Here is a 25,973-nt window from a genome sequence, read left to right on the forward strand (position 1 = left end):
TCACCAAGAGCGCTGTTTTGTAATCGCGAATTATATGAAAACGCATGATGTTGAGGTCTCTGAAGAGTGGATCTGATGATGAGTGCCAAGGTGCTGACGCTATGATCCTTAATGCTCTTTTCTGGAGAGTAATAAGCGGCGCGAGGTACGATGAGTAAGTGTAGCCCCATGACTGGATGCAGTATGTAAGATGACAATGGAATATACTGAAATAGACCACACGCAATGTATCAATGCTGAAATGCTTTCTAGCTTTAATTAATGTGGCGCATGCAAAAGTTAATTTTTTACATAATGTTTCTATGTGCTCAGCCCAATTTAGAGATTCATCTAATGTTATTCCTAAGTACTTGAAGGTTTTCACTTTTTCAATGGGTATTCCCCCTACCTGTATTGCACATGTTTTAGGCCCCTGTCTTCTGCTAGAGGCGAAAACTACAAATTTAGTTTTTTTGGTGTTAAGTAGAAGCTTGTTCATTCTAAACCACTGCATTGTAGTCTCCAGTTCATTATTTGCGATTGTTTCTGCTTCTTTTAAACACTTGTGCGTTATAATAAGAGCTGTATCATCGGCGTATAACACTGGCTGCGCGCTCTGTAGGAAACTGGGGTAGTCATTTATAAATAACGAAAAGAAGATAGGGCCGAGGACCGAGCCCTGCGGCACTCCAATTGTAACTTTTCCTAATGAAGATTGGACACCATTAATTTCTACATACTGAGTACGATTTGTTAGATAACTTCTGAACAAATCAATGGCTATCCCACGAAAACCACAACGTTCTAATTTTAGTAAAAGAATATTATGATCTACGGAGTCAAAAGCTTTTTTTATGTCTAGAAATACACCTATGGCAACCTGATTATTGTTTAACGCACTGTTAACAATCTCTGCTACTGAAAGTACTGCTGTAGAGGTGGAATAATGCTTACGGAAACCATGTTGGCTAGGCGTAAGTATGTTATATTTCTCCATGAAATCTGTCATTCTCTTAGCTATTAACTTTTCAAAGAGTGTGTTTATGCAAGATAATATCGTAATTGGTCTGTAATTTGCTATGACGTTCTGGTCATCCCCTTTGTATATTGGTGTTACCCTTCCAATTTTGAGCTGTTCGGGATACACCCCGGTGAAGAATGATTGATTGAATATGCTTTCTAGAACATTACACAAGACATCAATGTTTTCTTTTAATATATTGACTGATATTTCATCATAGCCCATTGCCTTATTTGCTTTCATCTGGCGAGTGACATCAACTATTTCTTGCGCGGTAATTTCTTTGAACACAAACGTGTTATCTACCGCATTTGGAAGCGCAGTTTCGTATGACACGTTAGGTGTGGACGAAAAATGGTGGCCGATTTGAATAAAAAAATCGTTAAACGTTTCAGCCAGATATGCGTGATCATTGCTAACATGTGGTAAAATGGCGTTTTGGGGCGACGATTTTATTATCGAGTTGATTATACGCCAGATCTCTTTAGAATTACCTTGTGCTTTTTGAACGAGTGTGTTGTAGTATTGCTTTTTGCGTTTGCGCATCATTGAGACGGATAGGTTGCGGGAAATTCTGTATTGCTCTTTATAGTAGGCGTTGTCTCTATTTTGCTTTACTTTATTGTGCCAGTGTTCTTTATGTTTGATAACTTGCAGTATTGATTCAGTCATCCAGGGACAGATCGGGATGGTAAAGTATTTTGACCGCCGAGTATTGCAGTTAATGCTGACACAGCTTGATTTTAGCAGCGAGGAAAACTTTTCATATGCTACATTAACATCATCGTCTTGAGCCTGTGAAAAGTTCTTTTCTCGAAGCAATGCTCTGGTTTTTTCGTGATCCCATCTGAGTCGTTTTCTGATATTCGTGTTAGTGAAGCCCCGAGCACCAAGATCTACAGATATAGTTATGGGAAAATGATCAGCTATAGACTCAGTTATTACATCAGCCTTCACTAGATTCTCATCGCAATTGGAGAGAAAATGGTCGATAATGGAAGAAGACGTTGATGTTACCCTTGTCGGATGATCGATATGATTTTTGAAGCCATAGGACGACAGTAGGTTTAGGTACTCACTACTCGCTGGATCGCCTAAGTTAATATTGAAATCACCACCTATTATTACCCTCTTCTGTGTGTTCGAAAAATCGTCTAAGACTTCTTCCAATTTTTGCATGAATGTTGGTAGATGTGAGTTCGGTGGTCTATATAATACTCCAATTATGACGCCACCTTCTAATTCGACAAAAAGCATATCATATTCTCCTTCCTTTGTTACTGTATGTCGTTCTATTTTTCGGTATTCTAGTGTCGATGATATGTACAGCATCACACCTCCGCCTCTCCTACCATCTTTTCTTGAAAGTGATAAAAATTTATAATTAGGTATGTTCGTGAATTCATTTTCTTTCAGCCAGGTTTCTGACAGTGCCATAATATCATAATGAACACGCCTTCGAGTTATCATTGCTAAAAGTGAATCAAGATTTCTGTTGAGACTCCGGATGTTACAGTGCAGAAATGATAAATTGTTAGATTTCGGGGTGGTTGGTTTGTTGCACATGTTGGAACAAACTCAAATGGCTGGCGAATGACACTGCGCAGTTACACAATTTTAGAAAGGTCGGCAGCTGTTGCGATGTGAATAATTTTCGAGTTCTCCGCTTTTCTGGCAAGAATTTTTGAATGGGACACCCACACAAACTTCCAGTTCTTTTCCTTCTTTTTGGCGATAGCCTTTCCGAGCAGCATCTTATATTCTGGGCAGAGATGTTCATTAATGAACACCGATTCTTTGTCGGAGAACCCGATGCAATCTGCGGCAAACCTTTTCTTTTTTGCCGCCTGCAAGACCTGATCCCTTTTTGCTCGAGACACAAACCTGACGACAATGTTAGTTTTTTCCTTGTCTTTTGTGGGCACGCGATGCATTGTGTCAATATCAGATGGTGACACTTCCTGTCCGATCTGGTCACCAATTTTCGTCACGATTTCCACCAGTGATTCGTTTGGTTCTTGCGGGATGCCTTTAATTTCTATGTTGTTGTTTCTGCTATACTGCTTGAGTTCAGTCAGTTCCTTTTGGGTATCAGATAACGTCTTTGCCATCTGTTCCTTCTCTTCCTTCAAAGCAGCATGCTCTAGCTTTAGGGCGTCTAATTCTTGCTTAGTTGTGCGAAGTTCTTCAAATGTATCATTCATATAAGTTAAGCTCTCTTTCATCTCATCTAGTTCTTTTTTCAGTGTCACATTTGCTTCTGTTACAAATTTGTACAGCTCTTTGATAGATGACGGTGCTTTGTCACCCATGTCGAACAGCGAGCGATCCAAGCTTTCAAAAATTAGGCTTTGTAAAAAAGGCCGCGAAGGCTTTTACACACCTGCAAGGTAGGTGAAAGACGATTAGGGCTTGTGGCTCCTGCGCTTCTGCCTAGATCGCTCGCTGTTCTGGTGGGCTGTTGGCCGGTGCTGTCAAATTTATGGCTGCCGGAATGGGTTGAAGATCCTCTGCGCAGGCGCGGAGGTGGTGATTCGATGATGCGGCGGGTTCTGTCAGGGGGTGTTGCTTCTTTAGGGCACGGGGTAAGCAGCAGACATGGGTCAGCTTCACGAAATGTCACCCAAGGCCGTCCACTGCAAGGTAGGTGAAAGACGATTAGGGCTTGTGGCTCCTGCGCTTCTGCCTAGATCGCTCGCTGTTCTGGTGGGCTGTTGGCCGGTGCTGTCAAATTTATGGCTGCCGGAATGGGTTGAAGATCCTCTGCGCAGGCGCGGAGGTGGTGATTCGATGATGCGGCGGGTTCTGTCAGGGGGTGTTGCTTCTTTAGGGCACGGGGTAAGCAGCAGACATGGGTCAGCTTCACGAAATGTCACCCAAGGCCGTCCACTGCAAGGTAGGTGAAAGACGATTAGGGCTTGTGGCTCCTGCGCTTCTGCCTAGATCGCTCGCTGTTCTGGTAGTCAGCACAGATCCTGCCTTCGCATAAAGGCAGCAAATCAGCTATGCATTTTGTGAGCGCAGTATGCCTACTGCTGGCCGCTTCCTGCTTTTGTGGTAAGCAAACGCATTTTACTAGCTTCAGTTTTTATATGAAAACATTGCTTAAGGCGTTTTAGTGCGAAGTGCTAAGATTTTTATTTTTTTTTTAAATGTCCCGCGATAATGAATTTTACGTGAGATTAGGAGGACTATTTGTGTTTTCTCGAAACATTCACTGCTCTGATAAATGAAGATAGATTTTGCAGCCAAAAAAAAAACAAACCCTGGAAGGATAAAGTTAGACATCCTGTTCCCTACTTGGCGCTGGGGATACTGGATAGAAGCAGTGAAACAGAACGTATAAAAACACGGTCGGTGCGTGAACGCTCTCAAGTCGAGTGAAGCTTTCTTGGACATTACTTTTAATTGGTTGACAACTGTGGATTGCTGTAAGATATTTTATAGGAACATAACGATAGGAATTGTACACCCTTTGGATGCGTTGCAAGATCTTACTTTCAAACTGTCCTGCGCTTTCACCCAGTAGTTAAAACTGCCACTGAAATCCAAACGGCTGCGTGTTTCGGAATAAATGGCACAAATCCGCAAGAATCCCGGCGGGAGATGTGCAGCTGTATATTCCGCTATGATAGAGTATAGATATCCGGAAAAATTACGTAGTGCACAAAACAAGAGCCAGTGCAAAGCAATTCGACATTCTGCCAGTACTAGAAGAAGCAAAAGAAGCCTTAGCAGCAAGGCGAGGGGGAAAGCAGCTGGTGTGGATCAGGTAAAAGCAGATCTATGAAAGGGTGGTAGGCTGAGTGTGCTAATGAAACTAGGCATCCTGTATGCGCACTGTGTTAAGACCTCGAGCGTACCGGAATCAAGCAAGAGGGCTAATATCAACTTAACCCAGAAGAAGGGGTCGTAAAGAAGTGGAAAAATTACGAACTTATCAGCTTATTGTTCGTTTCCCAAAAAAGTATTCCCTAAGGTGGTCGCTAATAGAAAAAGGAAAACCTTAGACTTCAATTAACCACATGACCTGACAGCGCTTTGCAAAGCGTACTCGATAATAAACCCCATTCGCATTATCAGATGACTGAAAAATGCACAGAATATAACCAACCCTTATATATAACCTTCAGATATTGCAAGCAAGCACTTAACTCAGTAGAAACCCCAGCTGTCATGCAATGTGTTGCGCAATCAGGGTGTAAAGAGCGCTATGTAAAACTACAGGAAGATATTTATAACGACTGCACAACTACCGTAGGCCTTTATGAAATTCCGATAAGGGAAGGTGTCAGAGAAGAAGACACGATTTCTCTGGTGTTAAAACCGCGTGTTTACAGTAGGTATTCATAGTCCTGTATTGGGAACAGTGGGGAATAAGAGTTAATGAGGAGTAACTTAGTAATCTGCAATTCAATGTAATATTTCCTCGTTAAGTCACTCAGGGGATGAAATGCAATCATTATCAGTGACCTACACAAGCAATGCTGAATGGTTGGTTTAGTAGCAGTAGTAGTAGAAGACCTTTATTCGACCATAATTTACAGGCCGAGCATATCGACCGCCTGGGCGACCAGAAGTCGCTGTTCTTCCTCCCCTTCAGCGCCAAGTCAGTCGAGCCAGGTGGTGATGGATAGAGAAAGTGGGGGGTAGGTACGCGACTGCTGAGCAGTCGGGCAATAGAAGAGGAAATGGGCCAGGTCCGCATATATATAGGGGTAGTTCGGTGGGAGACTCACCCTTCACCGCAGCATAAAAGAGGTCTACCTCGAGCTCCGCCTCGACAAACGCCTTTACCTTACCATCATGCATCACTCACTGTGCCGGAGGCTCACCTTCTTCAGCACATCCAGATGAATGCAGCTATCACCCCGTTCTGCCTCTTTCTCTATCGCTATCGATCGGACCCTTCCTGTTGGTTTAAAATTAGTCTTCAGAAAACTAATGTTCAACAGTGTCGGAATGAAAGCAACAGCAGTTTTGCGATTGACAGAAAGGCGTTGGAAGTGGTTAGGGAATACGTCTAATTAGGGCAGGCAGCGTCCGAGTCCGCAGGTAGAGATCACATGAGCGAAGTAACTATAATAATAAGAAGGAGGGAGCGAATTTGGCAGGTACTCTCAGATAACCATCATCAGCCTAACTACGCCCACTGCAGGGCAAAGGCCTCTCCCATGTCTCTCCAATTAACCCGGTCCTTTGATAGTTCGCCCACTCTATCCCTGCAAACTTCTTAATCTCATCCGCCCATCTAAGTTTGCCGCCTTCTGCTATGCTTGCGTCCTCTTGCAATCCACTCCGTTACCCTTAAGGAGCAGCGGTTATCTAGCCTTCGCATTACATGTCCTGCCCAAGCCCATTTCGCCCTCTTGATCTCGAATAGGATCTTAATAACTCGCGTTTGTTCCCTACCCCACTCCGTCCGCTTCCTATCTCGTAACCTTACACCTATATTTTTTTCTTGCCATAACTCGCTTCGTTGTCCTTAACTTAAGCTCAACCCACTTCGTTAGCGGAGGCTAAAGGATGTCTCGGATCTCCGGGCCTCTCGACGTGCCCAGAAGCAAATATAGCGCTATACAGAGAACCTAGGCTGACAACGGTGGCGGTCATTTTGCAACAGATTCGATCCCCGCAAACCACTCTCCAAAATCTGGCACGTCGTTCAAGCACTGCCGACGTTTCCCCAGCAGCAGCAACCTTTCCGTGCATTGGCAGTTCATGAAAAACAGCAAGAACTAGGGGTCGCGGAGGATTTCTGTTCGAGAATTGCCGGAAGCGCTTCTTCACCTCGGCAGCATTGATGTGCTCCTCCCACAACGGACGATCGACTGGACATTCCCTTCACAATTCAAGAACTGAAAGTAGCGCTTTCTGCTTGTACGCATCCTTCGTCCCCAGGACCTGATGGAATCACATACAGCGCGCTTCGTCGTCGGGGTCCATAGGTAATGGAAGCCCTCTTAACATTGTTCAACCAGTCATGGGGCTCTGCCACTGTTCCATAGCAGTGTAAAAGAAGCCGCATTGTGGCCTTGCTCAAACCAAGAAAATCGCCACTCGACTTAACATCCTACTGACCAGTAGCTCTTGCATGTTGTATGGTCAAGATGATGGAGCATATGGTGTTAATCCGTCTCGAGTGGTTCCTTGAAAAAGGAGGACTAAACCCCTCCACAATAACGGGTTTCCGCTAAGGCCGGTTTGCCATCGACAGTGTAATGGATCTTGTGGCAACGGTAGAACATGAAAAACGCCGTCACAGATTGACTGCTGCTCTTTTCCTCGACATCAAGGGTGGATTCGATGACGTTCAGCACGATGCAGTATGAAATGCACTCGATGAATGTGATATAGGCGGACATCTGTATAATTGGATTGCAAGCTATTTGACAAACCGGACAGTCTACATGGAGACTCTTGAAGGAGACACAAGAGATCATCATGTTGCTCGTGATGTTCCCCTTGGAGGAGTGCTCAGTCCAACGTTGTTTAATCTCTTGCTTATCGGCCTTTTCAAGCTACTACCAAACACTTTCAATATACGCCTACCCAGATAATATTTCCATATGGACATCAAGTGTCACGCGTCCCCAAGTGAAAGCAAGGCTGCAGCGTGCGGTTTCCAGTGCGTCTGCGTACATGCGCCGTCAGGGGCTTGAACTTTCACCAGCTAAAAGCGTAATCTTGGCCTTCACACGCAAGTGAATAGCGTGGTATTGGTCACAATCGGCGAACAAATTCTTCCATACGTAACACATCACAGATTCTTGTGTCTTACGGTAGACCGTGACCTGTCTTGGACGAACCACATTTCGCTGCTGAAAAAGAAGCTCAACAGCTTTGCAAGCATCATGCGGTGTGTGGCAGAGAAATCCTGTGGTCTCTCTGAGCGATCTTTACTTCACGTGTACCAGGCTCTGGTAGTCGGTCTTCTCAGATACAGTGCACCCATTCTCTCGGGGGTCAGACTATCAGGCCTGCATGCGCTAGAAACCGCGCAGGCTCGTACTTTAAGAGTATGCTTGGGTTTTCTACACAAAACTTCTACATGGGGCACATTTTACGAGGCGCGCGCCTGCCCAGCACGAATTTATTTTCAACAGGAGCCTCTTCGTGTGCATTTGCGACATCTTACTCGGCATCGTCATCACCCCCTGATCAATATTAGTGCTGTGCGTTCAGAGTCAGCCTTTTCTAATGCCCTCTGGATGCAGTGCGATGCGGGGCCTTCGAACTACATGCCACACCAGATTGCGGAGGTGGCACTTTGGGCAGTACCGAAACCATATAGTATACGTACAACCATTCCATGGATCACAAAGAAGACGCACGTCCCGACAGTCGGTCTGAGACAGTTGGTACTGTAATACATTGCATGGGTGTATGGTGACTCCCAGAATGTTTATGTGGACGGATCCGTGACGAGCACCTCTTCAGCTTGTAGGGTCCGCTCGCGGGCAAGTCAAATCTCGCGCCGCTCACCGCGGGTAGCCTCGGACCCCTTCTTCCCTAGTTGGGGGGCGGGGGGAGCGAGGCTGGGAGAGAGCCTTTATAAGGCGAGACCGGGAAGGCTCGCGCTCTCTTGCTCTTGGACCAGCCCTGCCAAAAGGACCACCTGACCCAGCTGCCACGACGACGACCGGCCCCCCTGATGTGAGAATAAACCCTTTGTACAAAGTCCTGCCTCGAGTGACTGCCTGTGCGTCCCCGCGCAGAGGAATTGCCCACAAATAATGGCGCCCAGCGTGCGGCTTTAATTAACACCTTGCGGACGATTTCTCTGCCGATTTTGGGACGGGCAGCCAGACTCGTGGCAGGCCCTCTTTGTTCAGGGCCACGCCGGACCGATAGGGTTAAGGAGCGGGTCAGGCGGAATGTTCGCGGGGTAGCGACTTGTGTAGTGTTGTAAATTTGTTAGGGGTATTGTGTTATTTATGTAGTTTTCGGGCGTTTTGTGTTGTGTATTTCCGCGTGTTTGTAGATAGATTGTTGTGTATGTGAATGTTCTTGTTGCCATGAGCAGTTAGCCGGTGCGGCCGGACAGTTAGCGCGAACTATGCCTCCCAGAAAGGATGTTTCAGCCACGGCTTTGGATGGCGGGGCAGCCGGTAGTGAGACGGCCGACGCGGCGGCCGTAATGGGGCAGGTGACTGAGATGTTTGCCGCATTAGCCCGTCAGCTCGGTTCGGTGGCTGGCGCCAGCCAGGCCGCAGCATCGGTAGCATCGGCGACAGCATCGCGCCCGCGGATAAATATGGAGGTCCCCTCCTTTTCCGGGTACACGGACGCGAAATCAGTCCACGAGTTTCTACAACAACTCGAGGACTACCAGACGGATCTGGGCGCCCCAGATGACGTAATGCTAGGGCAGGTCCTGCCTGTAGCCCTCGTCGAGAGCGCGGCGCGATGGAGGCGCTGCCAGCTGACTTTCCAGTCGATGGCGGACTTCAAAGACCGTTTCCGGGCCGAGTTCTTGCCGCCTGATTATGAGCGCCGGATGCTGGAGGAGCTCGCGTTGCGCACCCAACACCCAGAGGAAAGCCTCCTCGAGTACGTACGCGCAATGCAAGAGCTGTACAAGAGGGCAGATCCGACGGCAACCGACCGAGATCAGGTTGCGCGTGTGATCAGGCAGTGCCATCCACGCTTCAAGCCGTATCTGCGGGGCCGCAGTTTTACAAACCTCGAGGCCCTAGCGCAGGAGGCCAAGACCGTGCAGGCGGATTTACTCGCCGAACTGCGCTACCAGCCGCCCCCCAGGCCGGCCGAATCGCTAGAACCGGGATGCGCATGGGATGGAGGCCGAGAATGCGCGATGAGGGCTCGGCGCGCCGAGGTAATGGCCGTGGAAAGGCAGGCGGAACCCCCTGTTGTCCCTCGCGCGCTTGACCCGTACGCATTCGAGCAGCGGCGTCGTGCCGGCCTCACAGGCCACGCGCCGAGCGAGCGTCAGGAATGCGCGGAGAAAGGGGAGAGTCGTCCCCAACCGCTTCGTGGAACGAGGGGTCCTCCGTCCACGCGGCGGGTGAACGACCGGCTTTGCTGGAATTGCAACCAGCCCGGCCACGTGGCACGCGAATGCCAAGCTAGGCGTATGCAGGGAAACGCCAGGCGCTGGCGGTGATGTCTGGTGGCACCGACCTTTCACCGTCAGCGGGAGAATTTCATGGTTGTCAAGGCGCTAGTCAGGAAAAGAACTCCCGCGCCGGCGACGGGGAGGCCTTTGTCCCGCTCGCCTGTAAAGCTCAGGGAGTCGTTCCGCGCTCAAGCCCTTTTATGCTAGTGCAGTTAGCGGGTCGATGCTACTCTGCACTCGTAGACACGGGCTCAACGCTGTCACTGGTCGGTGACGAGGTGTACGAGGCCTGCCGGATAGGTAACATCCGTGTCAGACCGGCCGAAACCCCGTTAAGCTTAGCAGCTGGGGCGGCAAAGGCAAAGGGAGCAGTGCGTCTTACGATGCGCTTTGACGGCAGAAAGCGGAGGCATCGCTTCGTCTATCTGCCTGGCTTGTCGATACCAGTAATTCTGGGAAGGGATTTTCTCTCGAGCGAAGGCATTGTGCTCGACATGGGGGAGAATGGCTATCGTTACAGCCAGCTCGCCCCCCTCATTCCCTTCGAAAGCGCATCCTTGCCCGGCTGTCCTGCACAAAAGGTGGTTGTCCACACCTGTGCGACAGAAAGGCAGGTGAGTTCCCTCGAGATGCTGAGAGACGGTGGCCCGTTAGAAGCGATTATTGCGTCTTTCTCAGGACCCAGTAGTCAGCGCCTAAGGCTCGCGGAAACTTTACTCCCGTTTTCGGATTGCTTCACGGAGAAACCGGGCAGAACCGACCTGCTTCAGCACGAGATTCAGACGGGTGATACGCGCCCTTTCAGGTGTAACCCGAGGCCGTTAAGTGCGCATAAGAGGCAGCTTCTCGACTGTGCCCTTGACGAGATGATTGATACCGGTGCGGTGAGACCCTCACAAAGTCCCTGGGCGTCACCAGTGGTTCTAGCGCCGAAGAAAGATGGATCGGTCAGGCTGTGTGTTGATTATCGTAAGCTCAACTCACTGACGCCTACGGTTGCGTACCCTTTTCAGTCGATCGAGGCTGTGATGTACGCGTTAGGGAACGCGAGGTTCTTCACAGTCCTAGATGCAAGCAGAGGGTACCTGCAGATTGAGGTGGCCGAAGGTGACATTGAGAAAACCGCATTCACCTGCCACCGCGGGCTCTTCGAATTTACTCGACTCCCGTTTGGTTTGTCTAACGCCCCGAGCACGTTCATGCGACTGATGGACATCGTGCTGGGCGATGCAAGGTTCAACTACGCCATGGCGTACCTCGACGACGTTGTGATATTCTCACAGTCGTTCGAGGAGCACCTCATTCACCTGAATTCCGTTCTCGATAGAATGAGACGTGCCGGTCTAACCATCAATCCAAAGAAAGTGCAGTTGGCATCGAAGAGAGTGAACCTCTTGGGCTTTGTCGTGGATGATGGCACACTGAGACCGAATGATGACAAACTGCAGGCAATTCTGAACTACCCCTGCCCCATGGATGTGAAAAGCTTGCAGAGGTTTTTGGGGATGGTTGCGTTCTACAGGCAATTCATCCCGCGCTGTTCGGAGCTTGCAAGGCCGCTGAACCTGCTGTTGCGTAAAGGCTCGAAGTGGGTCTGGGGCAAGGAACAGAGTGACGCATTTGTTGCCTTGGCTCGCGCGATAGCGAATACCGCTAGTCTGCGCCTCCCCGACCTGAACAAGCAGTTTGTCTTGCAGACAGACGCTAGTGACTACGGTGTCGGAGCTGTTTTGTTGCAGGAACACGAGGGCAAACTGCGCCCTGTCGCGTTCGCTAGTCGCACGCTCACATCGACGGAGCGGAATTACTCCGTGACCGAAAAGGAATGCCTGGCGATCATGTTCGCATTGTCGAAGTTCGACATGTACCTAGACGGAGCGGTCTTCACCGTGCAGACAGATCATCAGGCATTGTCTTGGTTAAAGAGGCTCAAGAACCCCGCAGGCAGACTCGCGAGATGGGCGCTGACGTTGCAACGTTACGCGTACGCCATCGAGTACCGCCGGGGCAGCTTGAACAAGGTGGCCGATGCTTTATCGCGCGCACCGTGGAATGCTGGCGGAAGCGCTTCAGAGGCGCAGCCCAGCTTTGTAAAAAGCGGCGTCACCGCTGTTGGAGAGGAGGAGAGGGCGGACGGGAGTGTCGCGCCCTGTTTGGAGAAAGAGGAGACGGACAAAGGTCCCGCACGGTGCTGTGACGGAAGGGAAACACAGCAGCTCGTGGCGGCGACCGCTCGCCTGCCTAGGAGCGAGGCAGAAAGAAATCTGTCTTGGGGAGTAGCGGTCAGTAGAGAAGAGCTGATCGAGGCCCAGAAAGCAGACGGTGTTTGCCAGCGGGTGCTGAAGGAGCTTGCGAGCAGCGCAGCTTGCACCGGGAACGCTGAGGGCAAGTACGACGCGTATCTGCTGGGCGATGATGGCTTGCTGCTCCGCTATATTCCCCAACTTGACGAGGAAGAGGCGATAGCATCCCCTTTCCGAGTCGGGGTCCCGAGAAGGTTGCGGAAACGGTTCCTGCAGTACTTCCATGACTCAGCGCTGGCAGGCCATGGCAGCGGCAGTAAGACTTACGACAAGTTATGCCGTGTCGCGACCTGGCCAGGCATGAGAAAGGATGTGCTGGGATACGCCCGTACCTGCCCGGTATGCCAGGTAGCCAAGCCTCGGGCGGGCAAGCCCGCTGGCATGATGAAGGCGGTAGTTAGCAACTACCCGTGGCAAGTGGTCGCGTGCGATGTAATTTTGTCTGTACTGAGTCTGCACTTTGTTTGATTGCCGTGGCCCGCCCACAAGCGCCCTGTCTTGCGCTTCCGCGGGCACACATACTTCCATGTGTAAATATGACAAAATAAATATGTATGTATGTATGTATGTATGTATGTATCATGGGACCCCTCCCTCGGTCCGCGCGCGGAAACCAATTCATCCTGGTAATAACGGACCACTATTCCAAGTGGGTTGAGGTTTTCCCCCTTAGGAAGCTTGTTTCGGAACGAATTTGGGAAAAACTGTTGGAGACTTTCACTCGTTTCGGTTTCCCTTCCGACCTGATTACAGACAATGCTTCGTATTTCACAAGCAAAGTCTTTGTAGACTCTTGTCGGGCGCTTCAAATCCGCCACAGGAGAACGAGTCCCTACCACGCTCAGAGCAACATAACCGAGCGGGTGAATCGAAATCTGAAGAGCATGCTGGTCGCGACGACCGAGCAGCACAGAGATTGGGACGCGCGGCTGTCCGAACTGGCGTTCGCTACAAGGACAACCGTGAACAGGTCAGTGGGTATTACACCCGCTTACTTGAATTTTGGGAGAGAGATCGCTTTTCCGCTAGAGAATGCCCTACTCGACGCGGCGGGGCCTGCGCCCCCTCCGCTTTCGCAGTACGCGGCAAGGCTCCGGGAGCGCTTGGAGGCAGCGCAGCACGCAGCCCGAGAAAACCTCGATGTCGCGCGCATGGAGCAGGCGGATCAGTACAACAAAGGTCGCCGTCACGTCGTTTTCAACACGGGCGACTTAGTACTCAAGAGAACGCACCCACTTAGTAACGCAGCGCGCGGTTTCGCCGCGTCGCTAGCGCACAAGTGGGCTGGGCCGTACGAAGTTACGGCACGGACTACGCCGCTCACCTACCAGTTGCGGTTGTTGACAAACGGCGAAACCGCCGGTCCGGTGCATGTCGCTGATTTGAAGGCTTTCCACCTTCGCAAGGACGATGGCTGCGAAGCGGTGGAAAATCAGCGCGATGCGGCGATCTCACCCCCGGGAGGACGAGCAGGTAGCGGTGCGGTTTGCAACCGACGCTACAACCTGAGGACCAGGTAGCACCCGTGTCTCTCGATCAATTATCACTCGCAGTGCTCTCGCCCTCTCAGTATGTCTTCTAGGAAGCTCCAGCGGACCGACGCCCGTGGCTCGGACTCCAGAAGGCAAGGCAGACCACCGTCGAACGGTGGCCGCCATCAAGGCGCGCCACCCGGCTGGCGGCAGGAGCCGCGCGAGTGGCGCAGGTTCCACGGCCGCGGTGGCCCCCACCGCCAGTCTAACCGCGCGCCTGACCACTGGAGAGAACCTCCCAGTGGTGCAGGACAACGCAAGAGGGCCAGTGACGACCAGGCGCAGGGCCCCCCTCAGCACCCAGCCGGCGCTTCGGCCGCCGAGCAGCCGCAACCCAAGCGGCCCAGGGTCCTGCGGCACGTGGCCACCTGGACCACGGTCGCCAACGTAGCGGCCATCTCTTACTGCGCGCGGTCCAGGTGGCGGGACCAGGCGCAGCCCCTTCGCGGCGGTGACCTCCAGGAAGTGCCGCTGCCTTTCCGCGGCCCTGGAGTAGAGGGACCCTGGAGGAGAGGGACCAGGAGCCCCCGGCCGTGTTTAGTGAAGAGGAGCTTTGGAGGGCGCTGCCGGCAGGGCCCCCAGCGGAGCCAGGCGCCTCGCTCCCCCAGGCGGCTCGTGAGGAGCCCGTCCAGCCAGCGGTGAGCGGCCCCCCGGCGAGCACCCCTCCCCCCTGCGACGACTCTATGGACCCGGACCCGGAGGTCATCGAACGCCTACTGGCGGACCCCGGGACGGACGTTTAAGGGGGGGGGGGGGGAGATGTAGGGTCTGCTCGCGGGCAAGTCAAATCTCGCGCCGCTCACCGCGGGTAGCCTCGGACCCCTTCTTCCCTAGTTGGGGGGCGGGGGGAGCGAGGCTGGGAGAGAGCCTTTATAAGGCGAGACCGGGAAGGCTCGCGCTCTCTTGCTCTTGGACCAGCCCTGCCGAAAGGACCACCTGACCCAGCTGCCACGACGACGACCCGCCCCCCTGATGTGAGAATAAACCCTTTGTACAAAGTCCTGCCTCGAGTGACTGCCTGTGCGTCCCCGCGCAGAGGAATTGCCCACAAGCTTTAGCGGTGATAGTGCCAGGAAATGCCTTATGTCATCGTTTCACACTAATGCATAAAACGTCATCTAGGGCAACCGAATTGCAGCCATACGAGAGGCCGTCCGTTATGTTGGTCACCAGTCAGCGCCCCAAAGGACTATGTTATGCGACTCGTGATCGGTATTGCAGGTCACACAATCTTATGTTAAACCAAGGACATGCCAGAAGCTGGTTCAACAAATTGTGCTTTTGTTAGCCGAGGCTTTTTACCACGCCCATATCATGCCACGCTTGCCCAGCACGAATATATTTTCAACAGAGCCTCTTCGTGTGCATTTGCGACGTCTGACTCGGCATCGTCATCACCCCCTGACCAATATTAGTGCTGGGCGTCCAGATTGAGCCTTTTCCAAAGCCCCCTGAATGCAGTGCAATGCGGTGCCTTCGAACTATATGCCACACCAGATTGCGGAGGTGACCCTTTGGGCAGTACCAAGACCTCACAACTCACAACCATTTTAGGGTTAACAAAAATGGCGCATGTCCCAACAGAACAGTCGGTCTGAGATAGCTGACGCTGCCATACATTGCATCTGTGTATGGTGACCCCCAACATGTTTGTTTTTGTGGCCGGATCCCTGACGACCACCTCTTCAGCTGCAGCGGTGATAGTTCCAGGAAATGCCTTTTGTCACCGTTTCAGGCTAGTGCATAAAGGGTCATCTACGGCAACCCTATTGGCAGCCACACGAGAGGCTGTCCGTTATATTGGTCACCAGTCAGCGCCCCTATGGACTATATTCTGCGACTCGAGATCGGCATTGCAGGTCATACAAACTTATGTTAAACCAAGGACATGCGAGCAGTTGGTTCAACAGATTGTGCTTTTGTTAGCCGAGGATTTTTTTCATGGCCATATCATAAATATTCAGTGGATACCGAGCCTTGCGGCATAGCGGTAAACGACCGTGCTGATGCCGAAGCTCGGATGGCACATGATGATGGTGCTTTCATTGAGATAGCCTTTTTCAGATCTGACATTGGGGCCTTGCACGTTCCCCTTGCCTTGTTTGCAAAGCAAACAAGGCAAGGGGAATGAGGGGCTCGTTATAAATAGGAGAGAAGCAAACAGCCACAGAAACCAAGGGACAGAGGGGATTTTAATTAATTTATTTTCTGGTGTTGATCAATGTAGAATATTACTGAATATGTTATCGCTTAAAGCTAATTGATTAGAAAAGCAGACGAAAGAACAACCACATGCCCACTGTTAGTGGCATGAGGACTCTTAGGCATCTACGAATGTAAAGAAGTGAGTAATCAATACGAACCGTCATCGATATCCGAACACTGGATCTGAACACTGAAAGCGAAGTGAAAACCGAATTGCTAGCGCACCTAATATGCTTTTGGTCTCATTACGCAAACCGACCATCATTTTGAATGCGAAAGCATTTTTTGCCTCATGAGTGGCGTGAAAAGGATGTAGAGCCTTGGTCAAAAGTAACCAGGCTGCATGGTTTTGCTTCTCAGTCGTATATTAAAGCGATTATGCCAGCCCTCAAGCTCTAAATTTCTGTATGGTAAGAAGAACATTTGTCCACAACTTCAACGAACTTTTCGACCTGAGAGAAAGCCGTAAAGGCTCTACTATACAAATTAGAAACAAACCATGCAGCCTGGTTACTTTTCACAAAGACTGTACATGTCACCACTGGTTGTCGACAGGAAATGTGCAAAAAGCGTGTCCTCATGACCTGTCGATCATTCAGTAAAAGTAAAAGTGTAATTATGATTTGTATTTCTAATAATGTTTTTAGTGGAATGTTTGAATGTCCAAAATCACTGAATAAAGCAATTAAGTTATAAGACAAATAGCTTCGCTAATTATTTCGAGTATTTCACGAAATTGGCGAATTACTTGTGATTCTTTTTGAATTCAAGGAATAAAAACAATAGTTAAATAGATTTATTAATATTTAATGAAACTAAATGGTAATGAATAAATATTAAATGATATAATGATTGTTTAAGTAATAATAATTAATTCACAATTATTTACTAATCAGTATTATTCATTATTATTTACGATTTACTTTTTCACAATAAATTATTAATTACGTCACTAAGTAACGTAGGAGGCAACTTAACATAACCTTCCAAACGATGCACACCGTCCCATGCATGCTTACAGCTTACGTAGGGAACTAAAACCAGTGCCGCGTACACGAACGAATTATGGCCGGTCCACACTTGACTTCCGCATACCATCACTTTATAATAAACTTAAAACCCACATTGATTTTACTGCCCCACTTAGCTCATTTAGATATGAATTAAAAACATTTTCTGATGAGGCAATGAATATTACTGCAATCCAAATAAATGACACTGACCAATAAGAACTGACACCACTACTCGACCGGCGGAAAACTGATTGGTTCTTGATCGATTAACTTTTGTTTGCATCATAATGTGCTAGCATGTATTGGTTTGTTTCTTTTTAAACGTATTGAAATCAAATATATTATATAGAAATATTATTGTATACCTCTTCAGGAAATGTAAACACTGCATTTGCTGTTTGTAAGTTTCATGTTCATATTCATCTTGGTATCTGTTGTGTGTGTACTTCTTTAGGAAATGTAAGCACTGCATTTTCATGTTCATGTTCACTTTTATAGTGCTGTGAGGTCCACTGCGTGATGCTGCCTGTAGGCCCCCAGGGCCCAGTCAAGCTGTCTGTGACAGCTTTTTGCCTGGGGGACCCCCAACTTGTAGGTTGGAAATAAAATGGATTTGGAAAAGTTGGAAATTCTTTCGCATTTCCGCACATGAGGAGACTTAAGTGAACTTTAGTTTATTTCTCCTGCCGCGCTTTAACAAACATAGTGGACTAAGACTGTTAGACAAAACATGTGATAAAGTGTTCACGACGCAGATTAATGATGAAGTGTTCACGACGCAGATTAAATAAATTATGAGAGAGTGCTTGAATGGTCGTTACGATGGAGATAGAATGTATGCCATTATCTTTAATGGATAAATTCACGTTCGCCCCAATTTGCGCGTCCCGTATTATAAAGCGGATGTTTCATAGCAAGTTTCTTGTCGTATTTTTGTATGAATATATTTTGAATGCACGGTATTTTAGACTCCCTCGTCTTTAATTCCACTTCACAAAGTGTGCGGTAAAAAAAATAATCTTCTTTATTTTAATATATTCCGTTCTCCTCGAGGCTTGAGAAGCACTGCATAATTTGTTTCCTACAGATTCTCGGATGGATCAAATTCGCTTACGAGAAATTTTCATTGGCCTCTATTATGTTTCTAAACTATTTATATTATCCCCAGTGTGGTTCTGCGTGTCATATGAATAGAAATATCTGCCCTTATGGAGGACCTGATCGACAAGTTTTTGGAACTAAATGCTGCCGTGTCTTTGTTAACTTTGTTCCTCCAGTGGCTGGCAAGCGTACTCCTGACTATTGCAAGAAACCTGCAGAAACCGGACCCTGCAAGGCTAGCTTTCCTAAGTGGGCTTATGACCCAAAAACTGGACTCTGCAAGTATTTTACCTACGGTGGCTGTGGCGGGAACGACAACAAATTTGACTCTGAGAAAGACTGTCTGAGCACTTGTTTCCGTAAGTACACCTTAAACGACGAAGCCTTACTCGCGATTCATCAATTCAGCGTGTACACTGAGCGGTTTATACTCACACAGCGGAAAGCACACATAAGACACGTAGGCATTTTAATGAATCACAGTGAGGCTGCCGCAAAGGCAGTGCGTGGAGTTGCATCCCCAGGTGGCAGTGCCTTGAATGTGAGTTTCAGCAATAGCAATAAAATTTAAGAGGCACTTGGAAGATTTAGAAGCACTAGCATTTCGAACAGCAAAGTATCGATACCAGTTGGACAGGTAGAGACGCTAATTAGGAGTAGGTTTTTCTCTTGCGAGTGCAAAGACCATCCCTTCGCAGATGAATGGTGCCACGTAGCTAAGCTTGCTTGTTTATTCGGTTGTTCGATTGCTCAGCAAGAAAATTGATATCACTCCTTTCAAGCTGAACATTCCTAAAAAAACTGCACCCTTGTGCTGCCGACATTTCAGCGATTTTTTCTAAGCAAACGCATCTCGATGCTCTAAATAAGACCATGGATAGCAATGTTTGCAATCGGAAATAGTGTTTGCTGAGCTTTGAGATAGATATTTCAACAGTGTGTGCAGTACAGCAGGCTTTAATTTCTGCACGAAAGGTGGAATAATTGTCACAAAGTGTATTTCAAAAGGAGCTCTAATGCGCTCACTAGATAACTAACGTTTTATATGAAATTCGTGCAGAAAAAACAAAGAATAAATAAAACCTGTCGAATGTGGCAATGAATTGGTTGCCGAGAGAACAGGAGTGGTGCGGATGGCGCCACAGAGGAATAATTACCACTTACAATGATCTGCTGTACATTTTATTTGTCAACATAATTTTCAAGACACCCGGAAAACATGTGGCGGATAATAAATTTCATGGCATTGCCATTCACAATAGCTGGTGGTGGTGATATACGGCTATGACTTGAAGCATTTTTTCCAGCACACAACTGCAAGCCGGCTGGCGGCATGGTGCAATTCACCAAGGTGCCATGTAGCCCTTCTCGCAGAGCCCGTTGGAAATCATCTGGGTGGACAGTCGTAGTACAGATTGACGCAGGCTAACACGTGTCTCCTATCTGAATAGGGGAATTAACTCGTCGCAGTTATTGACTGATTGTTTCAAACAACAAACATTCAGTTTTAATTACGTAGTTTACAAGGCTTTTAATATTATAATTGCATTATTTTCGGTTGCACAGTGCAGAGAGAGAGAGAGAGAGAGATGAACGGAATGGCAGGGAGGTTAAATAAGCCACGCATTTACACACAGTGCAGCTATTGCAATCGTTCTACTAAGTAGGGACCATGTAATATTACTTTCCTACACTTATGTAATTCACAACTTTTATAGTCTAAATTTAGAAAAGCGGTCTATTATAAAATTAAATTAGGAAGCATTTTTGCTACGAAGCCTTCAGAATAGTTTAAAAATGTCTAAGTACCCGATTGTGAACAACAGGAACACGCAAAAAGAACAAGTGTTAACACTTGTTTTTAGAGCAATATTATCATGTCGATATTTACGAATGAGTCAAAATAATACTCAGGCAATCAACCTTTCGCGCTTGGAAGCACGAAAGAAAGCTTACGTGACTCCCAGGAGGATGTGAAATAACACATGTCTACCCACGTGTATGTGGGCCAAAATGAAAGATCACACCTTGCCACGGCGCAATAAATGCGCTTGTCAAAGTTCCGAGCTCAGCACTTGCGCATTAAAAGGATAAAACGCCGTGTGAATTTCGGTCGTTAGAGAAAATTACCACCGGTAATGAGATAATATCTGCGAGCAGTACTGCTGTAGGGGAATCACTGATCTTTCATGCGTGGCTCGCGGATAGAAAAACGAACTACAAGGGCTTGCCTCGAGCTAAGAAAGAACCCTACGTGTCCATACAGAATTTTATACGTGGATTAGATGTAGCTCTTTCGTCATCATGCGCACAATTCCGCTACCAAACTTGGTGTTTAGCTCGTCCTGAAATACGAACTTAGAAGAGAAGCAGTTACAAATAGCCGGGGCCATCGAAATCATTGGTTGTAGTGCAAAGCTCCGGAAGGGAGGCCTGCAGGTCTCGCATTGCATCAGGCCTGGCCAACGTTTTCGTTAAGACGTGTAGTAGCCCCTCTGCGTACGTAATAGACAGCGAGTGGCCATTCTCAATTCCGCTTACTTACTTTTAGGTTAATATTTGTCACCAGGAAAGTAGGGAGAAGAAAATATATCAGCAGGCATAAGAGCGGCAAGGAAGAAGATTGACTTCTCGACATGACTACAGTAGACTACGTCAAAAACAGTCAGCCGCCGTACGGGAACAGGCGCACAATGCCCAAATTCCTGGTGAAAATGACCACCACATGACTGGCTTGGTGTTCGGGAGTTGTACAAGTATTCTATAGGTCGGGATAAGCTCCCCACGTGGGAGCGCTCTTTCGTGTGGTGAAACCAGATGTGGTCGAGTGTTTCAAATTCGCAGAACTCATAGCTCTGTGCGCCTACTTGTCATCGGTACGTTCTAACCGAAGCGTAAGGAACGCAATAGTGTGCGCTCATCCAAGAGAGCTAATTATGAAAGCGCAACTTCACTCTGAGGAGAAGAAATATCGTTTTCATGTTTCAAAGGCATGAAGACGGCTGGTAAAAAAAGGAGAGAGTTCGGAAGTTGACATCTTGAGGCGCGGAATCGACATCATCCAAGGATTGTAAACTGGTAAACGGCCTATATCGGATTTAAATATTGTTTCGCTTTACAATCGCCAGTGCGGACGACGTCTGCCTTCGGCCTGCGCGCGCCTACTCTCTGCACCTCGCAACCTGAGAACACCGCGAGGGTGTAAAAGGCACCAGCTATTGCAACGGTAACGAAGAATCGGCCGCGTTTCGAATATAGCCAAAGTGCCAGTGCTGTGGCAAAGATTTCTTTGCTGAGTGTTAACGACGTATTTTATTTGGCTCTATTTGCAGCGAGAAGTAACCCACAATTGACTTGTAGCTGGCCGCCCAGTCCAAAAAGATGCAGGACACCTACGCAGCGCTGGCGCTTCGATGAAAAGTACGGCGTCTGTGTTCAATTTATCGACGGTAGCTGCGGAAGAAACCACAACAGCTTTTCTAGATGCAGGAAATGCATGGGCACCTGCACCAGTAAGTTTTTGTTTTACTTTCCCCCTCTTGCTTAAAAGCCGCCGCGGTGGCTCAGTGGCTATGGTGCTCGGCTGCTGTCCCTAAAGACGCGGCTTCGATCCCGGCCGCGGCGGTTGAATTTCTTTGGAGGAGAAATTCTAGAGGCCCGCGTACTGTGCGATGTCAGCGCACGTTAAAGAACCCCAGGTGGTCCAAATTTCCGGAGCCCTCCACTACGGCGTCTCTCATAGCCTTAGTCGCTTTGGGACGTTAAACCCCATAAACCAACCAACCTCTTGCTTAACCCCGTACGCACTCAGTTTCCTTGTAGCATTAACGTATTATTTGCTAGTGCAGTAATTAAACTCCAGTGCACCTTGTGAGAGCACTAAGAGTTTTTAGTCTAGAAAGAAATACGGTTTCAAAATTATAAGCACGCAGCGGCGAAAAACTCCATTGCAGTCTCCCCTGTACCAACTCTTCACTCTAGTTAATTGGACTCTTTCGTGTTAATGTGCTACTACAAAATACAGCTAGCAGCCCTCGTAAAATTCACTGAATGCACGTCAAAGGTGCATGAACACCGGACGTTGGCGCTTTAGAATGTGTTCTAACTCGAAAGCGTTTAGGCTCCCGTTTTGCAGAAAATGCACTGCTGTCGGCGGCGTTGTGACCAAAAAAGCCGGTGGCCCACCTGCCATAGAGGTCACGTCACCTGACTACCTCATCACAACCTGCCCGCCGTGGCAGGCGGCAACCTGAGGGTCAGACTGTGAGCAAAGGGCCCCTTGTGGCAGGTGGCAGTTAAATTAATAATTGGTCGCGAAAGGTTGCTCAGGGAGGAGCAGCCCGAGTCTCAAGCAGAAACGGTGGCTGTGTCTGAAATAGCCACCTGCCAAGGCTGTGGCGCATCGGTGCGCCACTGTACCACTGAGGCAGGAGTGGTATTAGAACTTATCGCGGTCTGGGAATGAAAAATTCTTCTCATATGAGCAGGTACGCAGAACCAAGGCGAAGTAATACACAAAGAGGATCCAAGGCCGCTTATGGGACCCATTCACGCTGTCGTGTCATTCCCTTTAAGGAGATTCTAAGTGTCTCGTCAAGGTTTTATAAATATTTTGTATAAACGTTTGCCTCTAAAGTCCCTAGAGGAGCTAACAAAAAGCTTATACGGCTCAAATGCATCTCGTAACACACAAAACACATCCTCAGAAACGTTTAATCATATTGCGTATATCAATGAAACATGAATTTTAGAACTGTGGGATTTGAGGAGCTATTTCCCAAACTGCATTACCACTTGCCAGTGATTCATGTCTTGTGGAGGTATTCTACTTCCCCAAGGGCTTTCTAGCGCTCAGAATATGCTGAACATCTAAGCGATGTTTGGGACGTGAATCTAGTGGCGGCAGTTCTTATGATGCATCAAAGAACGCTATCTCTGTATGAAGCGTAGTGCTCCCGTGAGCAGTAGTACGGAGAAATCAAAGTCCTATAAATTTTTGAGTGTGCCAAACAGCACATAGTAACGCACATACATATGAAATGCAGCGCCGCTGTAATCAAGCGGCGTTCGAGCGACTGGAGAAGGCACGCGCGAATGATCTAAAGTATCCTTAGAGCTCACGTGAAGCCGCATGAGCAGTTATATTTTCACGACGCCTAAAATTTCATAAATAGTTCAATTCATAAATTACGCCTACAGTCGAAATACTATCGTCTCCGGTTTGTCCTAGAACAATGAAAATGTACTCAAATCGTACTTCACGAAGAAGTGCTGCTTCAGCAATCCTGCATGTTCTTAAGCTTGTAATTCAAAGAGGGTGGTTTTCTACCGAGTTACTGTCTGTTCTTGCAGTTCCCATGGTACCTTCACTTATTATAAAGCCCATATTGAAAAGCGGCCATTATTGTCATGTTCTGAGCGCCATCGTACCCAAAAGAACCCATGTGCACAGCTCCAAAAGCAATGCGTTTTACTTGCGAGCACAAATAATGCGCACACAAGCAAAATCTGGGTGCTAACATATTGCAACGATAAAATCTACAACAATAACTGCAAACAACAAAATAATGCAGTACAAAACAATGTCTGGTCAGAAAAGAAGGCTGAGGTCCTAAATAGGTGTGATTGAGATGGAGAAGAAATTTTGAAATAAAGCACTATGTTGCATTTTATTAGAAAGCATCGAAAATAGAAGCTTTACAAGAATAGTCGCTGATTGATAATGTATTAGTTGTGCGTAAACAATAAATCCTAATAATAGCTAAGCTTCGGAAATTACTGGCTACAAATTTTTGACGGTTTTGAGGTCTAGTACGATTTGTCGGCATTTGTAGGCATGGCTCAAAGTAGCTACACGCCAAGCCAGCTTCCATCATCACAAAAGGAAAGAAAACTGCGTACCATAAATCTATGCTCTATTTGTGCACCCTAATGACTTATTTCACATAAGATCATGTAGTGGGTGGAAGGGCGACATCTTCGTTCTGCCTAATATTTCAATGTGGTACCGCATAATTGTTGCAAGAACGTATCTGCAGTTATTTTTTTTCGCCCAGGAGGAACAGTGTTCGATCGCGAAGGCAGGACTCCTGAGCTTTCGCGCACTGCTGTTCCAGTCAAAAGTGATTCCCAATCAAATCAAATCGAATCAAATTAAATCAAAGACGTTCTTTTCTTTATACCAAACGAACAGAAAGCTGGAGCAAAAGCGTGTGACACATGACGGGGCCTCAGCTCTCTTGTAGAGTTTGAAGTACAGTGCACTTGAAATAAGTAACGCATTACGGTGAAAGAAAGGTACGCAGACTGCTTTAAAAGTGGTCGCAGCAGAGCAACAAAGCATGACCTAATTCACATTTCATCTGTACACAGAAAGAAATAGATGAAAAATACGACTGTGTTACAGCATATTAATACCAATCTCAGAAGGAAGTCCAATGCATGTAAAATTTATATGATCGGTTGTGATAACGTCGATTAGTTGAGATAGCATGCTTAGAAGTTTATACACAGAACTTACGATTAACGTGCAGGGCGTTCACTTAACTCTGCAGATTTGTGCAAATTGTTTCTCTCCTCTGAAGCAGCGGAAACTGAGAAATAGGAAATTTTTTAATGAAATTCATGATTGCCATGAGCAGGACCCTCGCTTTCTTGGCAGTTTTGACGGCAAAATATTTTCGCACTGTTTCGGAACCTTTCCTTCTAGGAAATATTTGTTGTTAGGTTTCGACAGCTTTATCTTAGTAGGGCACAGACAGCCGCCTTAAATACATTACGCTACGTTCCTTGGAAACAAATCTAAAAAAGAATGCAAATTAGTGATTCTTTGTAAGTGCTAGTAGGGACGGCACTATTGTGCCGATTAGGTGAACATCTATATGCCATATACTAGCGTCAGACTGTTGCTTGAAAATTTAGCTATAATATTTCGCTTTTGGATAAGCTCCTAAACCCGCCAAAATTGCGAACAAGAAGTGGGACCTTTACACACTTACTTGCGATATATATTTTGGGCATAAAGAAATATATTTCAGCAAACAACGAAGGCTTGGAATTGCGATTAAAAATGGTTAAGAACTTTCTAATTATTTCTTGTCTTGGTTTTCCGGGCAAGCCTGTACTCGCTTAACATGCATTTTCTCGACTAGATTTCAACGCAGTGGAGTACTGCAAGCGGGTCCGTAACAGGACGCTGGATGGCAACGCTGCGACAAACAGAGCCGAGTGAGACCCAGGGTTGGTGCGACGAACCTCTGAAGACACAGCAGGAAAGCCAACGATTACAGGGATTCTTTTCCTACTTTTGCAAGTTATGCGCAGCAAATTTCACTATACGATGCTTTGGAGGAATAAAATGGGCCTGCCTAATATTTGTTCGTCCATCAATCAAGCGCAGTACCTACATTGAGCGTCTGGAATTTAAAATATTTGCAGCAAGAAGAATGGGAGCAAATGAAACAAAAAAGAAGAAGATCACTTCGATTACATTCCCTGTTCAAGCGTGGCAATACTGCTGAAAAAGCTCTGAAACCAGTTTTGACCTGAGCATATATTCAAAGACTGTGCAGGTGGCCGTACTCATCTGTAGTGAGGTGAGGAGCTGTATTTATTTCTTAATAATGTGGAGTCGCTTTACACCAAGCAGGTATGAGAGAAAATAAAATACAAAATTAGGAAACGACACCGTTCATATACTTTGTACAATGGTATTTACAGGATACGAACATATGAGAACCA

General features: G+C 47.6%; 1 protein-coding gene across 1 annotated transcript in view; it reads left to right on the forward strand.

Annotated features, from left to right (window-relative positions):
* LOC149331559 (amblin-like) overlaps nt 1–25,464 on the forward strand; it is a 48,463-nt gene extending 22,999 nt beyond the window's left edge. Inside the window, exons 2-4 of the mRNA XM_089557367.1 lie at nt 18,410–18,592; nt 21,566–21,745; nt 25,385–25,464. Of these exons, the coding sequence (XP_089413493.1) occupies nt 18,410–18,592; nt 21,566–21,745; nt 25,385–25,464 (443 nt within the window). The remainder of the gene's footprint in view (nt 1–18,409; nt 18,593–21,565; nt 21,746–25,384) is intronic.
* The last annotated feature ends 509 nt before the right edge of the window (nt 25,465–25,973 follow it).

This window comes from Amblyomma mixtum, chromosome 8, assembly GCF_055824585.1.
Source record: "Amblyomma mixtum isolate Tamu chromosome 8, ASM5582458v1, whole genome shotgun sequence".
NCBI classification, from domain to species: domain Eukaryota; kingdom Metazoa; phylum Arthropoda; class Arachnida; order Ixodida; family Ixodidae; genus Amblyomma; species Amblyomma mixtum.